The sequence below is a fragment of the Aptenodytes forsteri genome, unplaced genomic scaffold (assembly GCF_000699145.1).
Source record: "Aptenodytes forsteri isolate BGI_AS27 unplaced genomic scaffold, ASM69914v1 Scaffold49, whole genome shotgun sequence".
Lineage (NCBI taxonomy): Eukaryota > Metazoa > Chordata > Aves > Sphenisciformes > Spheniscidae > Aptenodytes > Aptenodytes forsteri.
The window spans coordinates 3,120,569-3,133,393 of record NW_008795125.1 but is presented as its reverse complement, the minus strand read 5'-3'; the positions used below and the strand labels follow the sequence as shown (position 1 = coordinate 3,133,393).

General features: G+C 43.9%; 1 protein-coding gene across 1 annotated transcript in view; it reads left to right on the top strand.

Annotated features, from left to right (window-relative positions):
• EXT1 (exostosin glycosyltransferase 1) overlaps nt 1–12,822 on the top strand; it is a 188,378-nt gene extending 175,556 nt beyond the window's left edge. Inside the window, exons 6-11 of the mRNA XM_009277209.2 lie at nt 1,151–1,269; nt 1,998–2,093; nt 4,871–4,960; nt 8,695–8,855; nt 9,834–10,005; nt 12,586–12,822. Coding sequence (XP_009275484.1) covers nt 1,151–1,269; nt 1,998–2,093; nt 4,871–4,960; nt 8,695–8,855; nt 9,834–10,005; nt 12,586–12,771 — 824 coding nt within the window. The 3' untranslated portion in view covers nt 12,772–12,822. The remainder of the gene's footprint in view (nt 1–1,150; nt 1,270–1,997; nt 2,094–4,870; nt 4,961–8,694; nt 8,856–9,833; nt 10,006–12,585) is intronic.
• The last annotated feature ends 3 nt before the right edge of the window (nt 12,823–12,825 follow it).

The following is a 12,825-nucleotide window of genomic DNA, read 5'->3' as shown; positions in this document are numbered from 1 at the left end:
ATGTGCCTCTCGCTTGCAAAGATTGTTTTAAAAAAATCTATGTCCCTTCATACTTTTCAGTTGCCAGTAATTAATGCCTGAGTTGCTGACCCATTCATGGCCCGAGGGGACATAAGAGGAATAGCTTTTTGCTTTCTTTGTTTATTTGTGCTTGGCAAATTGGAAAAGTGGTAATTTACCCATGACACTTGTTATTGGAGTGCATAGTTGGTATAGATTTATTCTCCATACTATATGTCTTCATATGGATCCCACTAGAAGGAATGAATACGGCTTAGGTTCATGGCTTTTTCCTGAAGCGGAGCTTACACGATGAGTTCTGCAGGGGAATGTGCCTGCAGGCTGAAGTGATCCTGCTTACCAGACTGCTGCTACTTTTGGCTCAGCCTGTGCCATCCCACTTGTGTGGATCTGTACTGCTCACCTGCTAAAAATTCACAGTTACCATGTTAAAAAGGGAGGAGAAAGTTTCTGTGGGAATTTTGATGAAGAACGACTATGACCCCACACAGATGAATTTAGATGAGATTGAGAGCAATAATGAAGGGTAGAAGCCAGTAGGATCTGTTATTTCAGGCAGAAAAGGAAATCATAGCGAGACAAAAATATCAGAACGGAAGGCAAGGATGCAAGCAGAATTATCAGCTCAGGAGGTAATTGAAGATGCATGTGGATGGGGATCGACCCAGAAAGAGCAAAAATCTGACAAGGTTGTAACGGAACTGAGGAAACTGAACAAGCTTCTGGAAATTGTGGAGATAATCTGTAGAAAACATCAAGCATCCAGAGCCAGGCAGCAAAACAGAGCCCGTGTCAAGACAGACATTTGGTTGAACAAACGAGATGTCAATATTATCTGTGGGACAAATTGGATGAAGGAAAGAGATTGCAGGACATCTGTGGAAATAGTGAGTAAGAAAAGGCAGTAATTGTGTTGGAGTCAGGGATTTCAGAGGGTGTGGGAGTTAAAGGGAAGCGTGATCTCCTCGGAAGCATCTGGTATCCTAGTATCCGAGACGAAAGGAGATGGCCTAAAAAAACAGGGCAAGGTTTGCATTAAGTGCAGATTATTTTTCCATCTCCGGAGTCCTTTAATCTGTACTAACCAAGGCAATTTTGTCTTTACTGAACACATATCTCTCCACTTCAGGTCTGAAGCCTCTTTCCACATTCACTGCCGTTATCCACGCAGTAACTCCCCTGGTTTCCCAATCTCAGCCTGTGCTGAAACTCCTGGTTGCTGTAGCCAAGTCCCAGTACTGTGCACAGGTAAGCAGCACTGTTTGACTGTCAATCACAATGGAGACAAAACTACTATCCCAGGAGTGAAGAGGCTACTGACTTCAGATCTCAGTCCTGTTTCAACCCCCTGTTTCAATTCTGATGTTTCTTTTCTCTGAGACTTCTACTGTCTGTGACCTGCATGCATGGGAAACAAAAATTCTGAGTATAGTGGGAGTGGAATAGAGACAGTAATTAAACCGCATTGTTTCATGAGGCAGGTAAAATAATGACTGCACTTTAAAGATCAGGATTGTGTGTGCTGCAAACTGCGAAAGGATGTCTGTGCCTCAAGAGCCCCTATGTGATCTTCCTTCCTCCTGCTGTGGCTCTTAGTCTCAGCAGTGCCAGGATTTTGGCCTCTCTAAAAGAAACCCTGGGGAGTTCAGTAGGAGCACCCTCTTGCAGTGGAGTGTCACAAGTGGTTTAGCCTTTAATGAGAGCCAAAGTAAATCGGTGACATCCGTATGACCTGGCTGAGATAGAGACTTCCTGAGTTCCTGTCCAGCCTATATTTGCCTGAGAGGACGTATACTGTAAATAGTCAGGATGGGTGAAATTACTGTAGGAAGCGTTATTTTTATACAGATTTGTATCGTTGTTGATTTTGAAATTCCTAACTTGAATTTAACATGTCTGTCTGAAGATCTGAGTCCTTAGGGTTTGGACTGCATTGCCACAAAGGTCTCTGATCATGGTCCAATATTTTCTTGCAGATTATTGTTTTATGGAATTGTGATAAACCCCTCCCAGCCAAACACCGCTGGCCTGCCACTTCTGTGCCTGTCATAGTCATTGAAGGAGAGAGCAAGGTAGGTGGAGAGAAGCATGGCAAAAGATTGCGTATATTCTCCAGTGGGGCCAGAATTTATTTTTCCAGCTGCTTTGGTGAAAGCTTTGTAGTTCCCAATGGTGTGACAGCTCCTTTCTATTCCTTGGCCTTTTGTACCAGCTTGGTCACAGATTCGTGTTTCATGCATGAGGCCCATGCTCTCAGAAGTCATCAGCATGGCAATTAATGCCATGAATCTGAGATTCACAGGTGGGGCCCAGTTTTGAAATGTGGCCCTGAGAATAGGTAGTGCTGACCCCATCTTCGGAGATTTGTGTCTCTCTGCAGGTGCATGAAAGTAGTGATGCAGCTGGGCTCATTGAGTCTGAGCAGTCAGAGGCAAGACTTGAGGGTCAGCTGTGGACTCAAAAGCAGAGGAAGAGATGAGAATGAATGGTGTTAACTCGCTTCTGAAAAGTACCTCCTCTCATGGCCTTGTAGGGTACTGCTGCCAGTGGTGGGATCCCACCACCAAAAAAAAGAAAGGGACAAGGGGCACTTGCGTGGGAACAAAACCACCATGTCATCTCTTGCTGTGCAACACGCTTGTTTGTTTGCACTTCCACAAAGTTGAAACAGACACCACCCAGATGAGAAAAGAGGGGGTTTTTTAAATCCACACTGAAGTGGACGATTCCTTTCCAAATACAGGCCTGAGAGAAGCAAGACTTCTTGCTTTTAGACCCTGACTGAGACAGATTTGGGCTGGTCCCCTCTGCAATCTCTGTCAGCTGGCTCTTGAGCTCTGCGTTTGCAAAGGGAACTTTTAGTTGCTTTGGCTGTACAATCCTATTTTGAATTTATAGTCCTGTCTTTGGTCTTTTCCCCCGGTCACCTTAACAAAGAGAAAGCGAGAGCCCTGTGAGGTTTGCAGCTAATGGCTCTTGCCTTAGCTAGCCATGTAAACAGTATCAGGAGAGTTGCTGCAGGGCTGAGAAAGGCTGTAGTGATTTCTGAGCCTTTTGAACGTTGTGGGGTTTTTTTCTTTCTTTTTGGAAAACTTGCAGAGGTGAGATAGAGGAGAAAATCTCTGACCAGTTCTACAGTGTTTGTAGAAATTGGCCCCAGGCACTGTTTAGATTACAAGTGAGTCTCCTGAGTACACAAAGGTGTGTTTATAGTGGACAGTCTCTTCCCTCTAATATCCCAACTTATGCCAAATGGCTTCTTGCAGGGAAAAGCTGTTTGTTTGGACAAAGCTTGCAGAGCCAGAGCAGTGCAATTCAAAGGTTGCGCAAAGGAACTGCTTTTCATCTTCAGACTTAACTGAAGCGTACTGGCAGGCACAGTTAACTCTGTGCAGGTGGTTACAGAGGTCTGCCTTTACCTAACCTTCACTCTTCCCCATGAAGTCAAGATATGTTATCACACCCATTTTACAAAAGGAAGCTTTAGCTGCAAAAACAAATACATGGGTATTCCAAACTGTTGTACTATTTGACAATTTTACACAGTCTGTAAAAGAGCTGGGGTGAGAAGGCTGGTCTCCTGCCGACCGCTTGCTCTGCTTTGCCTTAGCGTAAGCAAAGCAAAACCATCAACCCCCTGCCAGATCACCTCTTTCTCACAGCCACAGGTCTCCCCGGACTGTGGCCATCGTAGCAATGAAGGGATGCTCTCCAGACAGACACCGTGAGCATCCTGATTATGGAGGCAGAGCTTTCTCTGAATCGAGATTCCAAAGACTTGCTTCCAAACAGCTTGCAGGCGATGCAGAACTGACCAGGTCCATTACGAGGGACGTGTAAAACTTCTCCGTGTCCCTGTTTCCCTACAGTGGTTTCCTCTTACTAGGCCTGATTTTTGTAGTGTTTTCTTGGTATAATAAATTGGAAAAGAAGTCTATTAACTAGCCAGGCTATTTTTCCTAGCAAATGAGGGAAACAAATAGTGTTGTGTCCTTGTTACTGTTCATTAGTTCTCAAAAGGTGCTAATTAGCCTGCTAAAGAAACCATATGGATTCTCATTTCTTGCTGTTATCTTTTTGATCCCGCTTTCCCATCTATTTCTTATTACTTTGACAACTGTCCTGCCATAGTTTTTAAAAGCTTATTCTGCATATAGATTTTATATATATAGTTACATCACTTAAGAATGTGACTTTTTAAAATGCTACAATACCAATATAATTCTTCATGCAGGTGAAGCTCAACTGATACACACGTTCTTTAGCATATTCTCCTTTTCTGATGGAGAATGTTGCACCATTTGGCAGCAGCTCCCTGTCGATGCAACAGCAATGCACAGAGATGGAGCTTACCACTTCACAGGGGAACCATCCTGGTAGCATAATGTCCTTCACACACAGCCTGGACTGCTTGGCTTCCCAGCTGCATAACCTTATGAATGCTGCAAAGTCCTTCTCAGCGTTCATTATCTTCGATCCTCACACCCTGTAGAAGAGCAGAGGGACAGTCCTAACTACCAGGGAAAATGTCCTCCCTAAAGAAGCTGTACGTACATCTAATTCTCAGTGCAGACCATTGCAGTTTGTCACAAAAGGAAAGCAGCCTGCTCCAAAGAGAGAGGTCTGTTCAGAAATTACTCCTCAGGTAGAAGGTGCAGGCTGACTGCTGGGGTTATGAAAATGACAGTCTTTCACTCTTGAGCTGAAGGGTCCTTTCCATCAGACAGAGATATGCAATGTGCCTCAGACAAGAGGAAATAAGAGTGAGGAATAAAATGGAGTATTTCCCTTGGAAATGAGTCCTTCAAGTGATTTTTTTTCCTCCCCTTCCTGCCTTGGATACCCACAGGTCATGAGCAGTCGCTTCCTACCCTATGACAACATAGTGACAGATGCAGTGCTAAGCCTGGATGAGGACACCGTGCTTTCAACCACTGAGGTAAGGGTCCCTGTTGTCTTGGGAGTCTGCTTGGCTCCTCGGCTCAGCCTGAGCACAGCAGATAGGCTCTTCTCTTAGCTTTGCTAGTGAGCAAATGTTATAAGATTTCCTGCTACGCTCCTCAGATTTAACGTGTTGCACTTGTTTCAGCAACCCTGCCACTGCCTGCCATCAGAGGAGCTTTTCGCCCTGGTTAATTGGCTCATCATTAGCATATGGTTCTTCCGTTCTTTATTATTTTAGTAACATAGCTGCAGGCGGGTGTAGGCAGCCAAGAGCAGTCAGCTTTAATACTCTGTTCTCACTTTTCTGATTGGGGTAGCTTTTTTCCCCCCACGTTATCAGTAGGGGGTAGGTGGGGAAGGAAGGGGTGTCAGCAGCGGGGGACTGCTGTCGCTCCAAAAGACAGTGTTGCCACCCTAATGCAGGATTTCACTGAGGAATGTTCTCTCACCATTGTGTCGCCCCATAAAATTGGAGATCTTTGCTAGTTTAGGTGTTGGAGTGTTTGTGCCAAGAGCAAGATAGCTCTAAGAAAAGAAAAATACTGTAGAAAACCAATTTTTACAACTGGGATGAGTATTGATTTCTGGAACCTCTTCCTGAGAACCACAGGGGAAACTGATGACAGTTTATATAGAGTGCAATATTTGGGAAATACATTATTAATGATGGCCAGGGAATAGCTTGAAAAGCTCGATTTTCTTTTGTTTTCCATTTTTTTTCCCCATGTTCATGGCCATTCCCTTCTCCCCACTTCACCTTTATAAAAATGCTTTTTTGTCTGTGATGGGGATCTTTCAGTGATGCTACCACTGCTTATATGTCAGTGAAGAAATGCCTAACATTAGTCACCAGTCACTGCTATATACCCTAAGATGTCACTGAATTTGTTCTAAATGGATGAGATTGCAACTGCTCTTCTGCCCAGTACAGATTGGTTGTGCTGTGGTTAGACTGCTCCAGAAGGAGCCACTGTAGCCCTCTTCTGCTGCACAGATGGAAGAAGTAGCTGGCATTGAACCTATTCGATACCAAGATTACACCTTGGTAGTTTCTGCTAGATGAGGAAGAATACAGCTGCTGCCAAAGCACTTGTGTGCAAAGCCCTGCACAGCCAAAAAACCCCAAAACCAATAAAAGCCAGCCCCCAATTAGGGCTGGAGTTTCCTAAGCAGGTTGTTGCTCAGGGTGAAGGGTCCTGTCTCAGCTGCCCTGGGGGCCATGGTAAGACCTCTCAGGGACTTCATTGCACTGAGGTGGTATTTACAGCAATGCAGCCTGTGCATTACATGAGGATTTGGGGCTTTTTTTTTTGTTGTTTTGACTGGTATTTAGTCATCATCCAAACTTTGGAGTCATTTAGGCTTCTGGAAGGCATATGAAATAAATAGTGTTTCTCATTCGGCTTGGCTGTGTTTTACCCTAAACATTCTGAAATGCAAATATTTGTTGTCGTGTGAGACAACATACACATTTCTTTGCTGCTTCTTCCCTCCTGTGAGCAGCTTGCAGATGATATTGCATGTTTGCACAGTGGGTATTGGCTCTACGAGCCCTGTGGCCCCTGTGCTGCAGAGAGAACCAGCTGGCCAGCTCTTGCTAGCACCCGCCTTTGCAGCTTCGGCGTGTCTCTGCCAGGGTGCCAGGGTCGGCAGCTCTCTTTGGTGGCTCTCTGTGAAGAACGGGGGCCTTTCTACTGCTTCACTTCCCCCGTCATACAGCTTACGCAAAGAAACAGCGTGTTGAAACACTGGCATGAAACGTGTGGTGGGAAACTTCCCTTGAAACTGGCTGCTCATGGGTGGTCATCGTGGCAAAGCTTCAGCACCCAGAAAAGGCAATTTAGAAACGTGATCAAACATGATCATATTCCTGTTGAGAGGAGCGATCACCAGGCACATCCTCCGCTCTGTCCAGGTCTAGCGTAGTAAAGGTTTTCCGTTCACAACAGAACTGCCCATAATTGCTCTTGTGAGACGAGCTGTTTCACATGCGCAGAGGGATGTTTGCATGGGAAGTAATTAGAAATCAGCAGGGGTCAGAAGTGATACGGGGGTTTAAGAGACTGGCAGCCTGGTTGGCTTTTCCTGCTGATCAGCTGAGTGGTAATGATGCTGGAAATTATATGAGATGAGGACTGGTTTTTTTTTAATAAAGAGAGCTTTCTCTTAGGGTGGTTGCTTTAGCGCGTCTCCGTGGTGCAAGGACAGATTCTTGAAAGCACAAGTGAGAGCACTGAGTGCAGCTGCTTTATTATTTATTTCAGTTTGAGATTCTCAGACTTCTCTAAAGAAAACAGATGTCACGTTTTATGGGAAAGGCCTTTACAGGGGAAAAAAGACCTTTAGTTCTTTCATGTGGTATTGATTTGGATGAGATCAGAACTATCACAACGGTAACTGGTTTGTGCACGTTGTCTTTCTAGTTGGCCTCAGGTTCCTTGAAACAACTTGAAAGAAAATAACCAGTCACTTTGTGTTCCAGTACATGTGCGACTCTTCTGTTCCATAAAAACACTTGTAAATGAGAGAAGTCTGACAGTAATCACACAAAATGTGACTGTTCTCAGAGCAGCTACTCTTTATCTAACCTCTACACCCTTGACTTTGTCTGGGTTCTTGGAAGGTTTTTCAAAGATTTTTGAGCAAAGTTTTTAGGTCCCTCTGGTACTGGAGGGAACTTGGTGTGCAGTGCAGAAACAAAGCCCTCGTTTTCTTGGGTTTGACTGGGACAATTAGAATTCTCTTTAACTCCTTTTAAAATTTTGGTCTAGCTTGAGCTCTAAAAGCTAAGTTGAAATGGAGGGACTGCCAACCAACTTTACAGTGATAAAAATCTTTCCATATGTATTTTTACCAAACTCCTTTCAAGTCTAGTGCTGATGAGCCTTCTGCAAACTACCCCAATCATCCCTTTCCTAGTGTCACCAGGATTTGTTTGGTGGGATCCTGGAGTAGCAATGTCCTGTCGCCTTTTCAATTCTCAGAGATTTGAGTTATTAAAACAGTTACAGCAAGACAATAAAATAAAAAAACACTATTGGCAACATTTGACATCTTCTTGTGGCTCATGCACTGTCAAGCATTTTTCTTAAAGTATAGGCTCCTAAAGCCATTTAACTACATGGGAATCTTATCTTCCTCTTTATTAAGCTATATGTGTAACCCTCTTGGTCATATAGACAGTCTTAAAAGTATGACCTGCATGTACCTCAAAGGCTCAAAACATATGGAAAATATAAAAAGACTCCGCATTGATTGCCTGTTTTAATCTCACTGAGCCACCCTTGTAATTTAAGGGGTTTGACTCCTGATTTTCCAAGCTTTGTGTTGACAGTACTGAAATGGTAGGTGAGATGCACAAAGATGTGCAAAAGGTTCAGTTTACCACATAGCTATTACCAGTCTATATTGCATCTAAGTATAAATACATGCACCTACACCCATTCTTTCTGTAACTTGAAAAGGTTTGATATGTAAAGGGCAAGCTTGAAAATGTTAATGTAATGCTGTGATACTCTAGACTCCCTTTAACAGGAACCATTAAAATGTGCATAATTATAGGGCAAAATGTCAAGCAGTCAGTTTAATTTACTGATAAATACATAGAATTAATGTTTTGCAACAGTTCCAAGATTTTGAATTACAAATTAGTGGCAAGGTAATATTTTGTTTTGTTGACATTTGTTGAAACAATTTTGGTATTCATTTGGCCTCTGCCTTTGTCTGCAGGTGGATTTTGCCTTTACAGTTTGGCAGAGTTTTCCAGAGAGGATTGTAGGGTACCCTGCTCGCAGCCACTTCTGGGACAACACTAAGGAGAGGTGGGGGTATACCTCCAAATGGACTAATGACTATTCCATGGTATTGACAGGAGCTGCTATTTACCACAAGTAAGAACCCAAAGCATCTGCTGTCCTCCTTCTGTATGAAACAAAATAGTAAAGGGGGGGAGGGGTGAAGAACATTCTTCCGGGAAGGGGAAAAAATGGAAAGATAATAAATGGGTCTACTTTTTATGGGGTAATAATTTTAAGTTCTTGGTTTAGCTCTGGGGATCTGGTAATCATTATTGCGCTTGTTGGGTCTCTTTGAAGTCACTTGTATTTTGAGGCAGTCGGACTGCTCTTTTCAACATCAGGAATTACACACTTCAAAGAGTTCCCGAATTCATTAAGCTGTTCGGCTGAATGGCCTGTAGCATAGCAGAAAGGAGGTTACTTCCAGACCAGCTCTGGGTATATGCTGGGTGACAGTCGCAGACTGCAAAGTATTCTGGCTACTCTAGAAATGTAGTACAGTGGACATGTCACAGATCAGCATATTGCAGCATATTGGAGAAAACCCCTGTTATTAGGACTTCAGCAGACCAAAGACCTCTCTAGGTTTTAGGAGAAAGTCAGCAAATTCTGGAGTATCTAATCCACATCTCCACAAAGGAGGGGATGGTAGATGCCCAAAGGAGAATAATTTCAACAATAAGGACAGTAGTAGGCCAGTTTGAGTTCCCTCCAACTGAACAGTTTTGAAAGAAGAGGTGGAGGCTGAATTCATCAATGTTGTCTACCACATTATAGCAATGCGGTGCTCTCTTTCCTACTTCTCCATTACCTTGATACTTAGGTCTGCATTATTTCTTCCAACCCAGTTACAAAAAAGGCGTATGTTTTGTTTCTCCATTAGCACTATTTACTGCCTTGATGAGATACTGATTTGTTCTCCCTTCTTGTTGGAGGATGAGACCAACGAAAGGAAGTGGTATATCCAGAGTTTAGTACAAAACTTGTGTCTCAACTGAGATAGATTTCCTGAAGATTGTAATCCCTGAAAGCCCAGTAACTTGTATTAATAACACTGCTGTTGGTTTCCAGATATTATCACTACCTGTACACTCATTACCTGCCTGCCAGCCTAAAGAATATGGTGGACCAACTGGCCAATTGTGAGGACATTCTAATGAATTTTTTGGTGTCAGCCGTGACAAAATTGCCTCCAATCAAAGTAACACAGAAAAAACAGTATAAGGAGACCATGATGGGACAGGTATGTATCCACAGCATGTTTTAGCAGTTGGGATGTATTGATAATATAACAGTTTGACTTCTAGGTTAGGCTTACAGAGTGATACAATTCCGTCAATTTTTTTGCAGTTTTTAGTTTAGCAGAACTGTAAACAGACTTTAGATATACTTATTATAATGAAGGAAAAGGAGAAATGGCAAACATCTACTGTGGATGACAGCTTCTCTTCATAGTTTTCTCACACAGTGTTATTCATGGTGATCGCAAACAGTTGGAACTGATGATTGTGGTGACCGAATTTCAGTTAAACTCCAGTTTTCTAATTAAATATTCTAGACCTAAGACCTAGTCATGGAATGCTAGAAGCAGAAGTAAATTCTAGAAAGGTTTTCTATTTTTAATTATTATTAATGAATATAATGTACTGGGCCGTCCCTGTGCTATTTTGAAGTATATAGTGTGATTCAAGCACTGACATCAGACTGTCACAACAGAGGTAAATTGTGATATTCAAGCAATTTTTCCCACAAGGAACATTTTGTCCCACAGTGACTCCATCACCCACTAGCAGCCATGAAATGCTTGCTTTAGATCCTCTTCCAGCTACTGGATAAGCACTCTGTCGTTGCAGAAATGGATATACCTTCTAGTAACAGGGATACATGGTAACCTGGGGCACTTTTCCTCCTGCCCTGTGTGAGTGAGCAATGGGAGGAATAGCAAGTCCTGCAAGAACCTGCAAGTCCTAAACAACCTCCCATCTGTGCTGCCACGGTATCTGTGATCCTCACTACAAACAGTACCATGATTACTAGGGGGCAGGAGAAAGAAGGGGCCCTCTATTTTCCCCTCATGTTTTCTCCTATTAGCATTACTTGTATCTTTGACTGGGGAGTGGCCATGCCAGTTTGTAGACTCCCTTATCTGTATGCCACTGCATTTTCATCTGAGGTATAGGTAGCATTCAGCAATTCTGACTCATCTGGGTACCCAGGAGACCTTCTATGAACAGGAAGGTGCCATCCAGAAAGTACCTATTGCTTCCAGTTTGAGCTTCACCTCTCCGCAGGGCCGTGCATTGGCTGTTTGGCAAAGTCTGAACATTCATTTTTCTTTTTATAGCGCGGGTGACTTGAGTCAGCCATGAACTATAACTCTTTCCTAAAGACAAGTTGTTCCTGCAGCTTTGGGAAATGTAATGGACCATGTTCATAATTCCTTGAAAGACAAATAAAAAATTAACATAACCTCAATGTTGTGACAGAGATTAATAGTTGTATGGAAATTCACTGTTAATGGCCAGAATGTCTGCTATAATCCTCTAGCAGCAAGCTTTTGCTTGCTCTTTAGTGGCTTGGTATAATCAAGAGCCTGTAATCAATGCACATTATAACCTACCACTTGAGCTAAACTGGACAGGCCTTGGACAAAGATCAAGTCTGATATCCCATTCATTTGGCAAGTCCCTGACTTTATCAGTTTCTTTGCATTTTATTTAACACACTTTGAGTTTATGAATTTATATTTGTTTTTAAAGTATAGTGGAAACAGAAGTGCTATACAGAGACGTATGAGAAGTGGCACAAAGCAAACCTTAAGTTCTCGGCGTTTATAGTTTATCTTAAGTAATAGTTTTATTATGTTTATACATGCAGTTTAAGTACAGATAGAGAATAATAACTGCTTCAGAGCTGTTAGGGCCTTATTTTTCCAGAGGTGCTGAGTTTCATGGACTTTCATAGGAATTACAGCTGCCCGGAACTTTGGAAAATCAGGCCACAGTATTTTGCATGTATGCACGTAAAGACCATGTTTTTTTCCTCAGGTCAGAGTTTAACGTGATGTAACGTGGAATTTCAGTTAATTTTCTCTGTCTGTAAGACGGTACCGTGTTATGCACTGGCCTTGGCCGGTGGGATTCCTTGAAGCACCCTGCTTTTCTCTGCAGGACGTCTACCCGCATGAGTAATGCCAAACATGTAAGGACTTCTGCTGAGCTTAGTTACAAGCTGGTTGAAATTACTCGTGTATAAATTTCTGCAGATCTGGACTGCAAGCGTGTTTTTGACCTGAGAAACCATAGTAATTGCAGTCTGTTTTCCTTGTATGGCTGAAGGCCGTGGGCAGCAGCTGGCTGTAGGATGTGCACCTCCAGTGGAAAGCGGTGACCTTCCTGTCTTTCCTGGTGGTTTTTAAGGACTTGTTCTATCTCTGAAGTAGCTTGAGGCTTTAAAAAGAAAAGAGTGAGGGATGGGGTGAAGTAGTGTGCTGGCAGGCTTTGGGAGGCCTGCTTGCGGGTGTCATGCTCTGGGTCAGGCCAGCTCATGATCGAACTCAGGTCACCACGCTGCACTGCCCTCAGCGCTGTTTTGAAAGTCAGGGGTGGCCAGCTCACCATCACTGGCTCCCGCTGCGGGCAGGGTGTTCTTCCTCTGGTTTGAAACCCCCCACCGAGCAGATTTCAGCTACCGCAGAGCCAGGTGCCCTCAAGCCCCGACACTGCTCTGCAGCATGGCGTCAGCCCAGTCGCAGCGCCTGCCCTTTCCCGCCATTCTGTTGTGTCGTGGCTGACATCTGATTTCTGCTCTCCTCTCTACACAGACCTCCCGGGCCTCGCGCTGGGCCGACCCTGACCACTTTGCCCAGCGGCAGAGCTGCATGAACACTTTTGCCAGCTGGTTTGGCTATATGCCGCTGATCCACTCTCAGATGAGGCTCGACCCTGTCCTCTTTAAAGACCAGGTCTCCATCCTGAGGAAGAAGTACCGAGACATTGAACGACTCTGAGGAGCGCTGCCGAGGGGGCCGAGCCGCCCCCTGCCCCGCGCGGCCGCCGGCGCG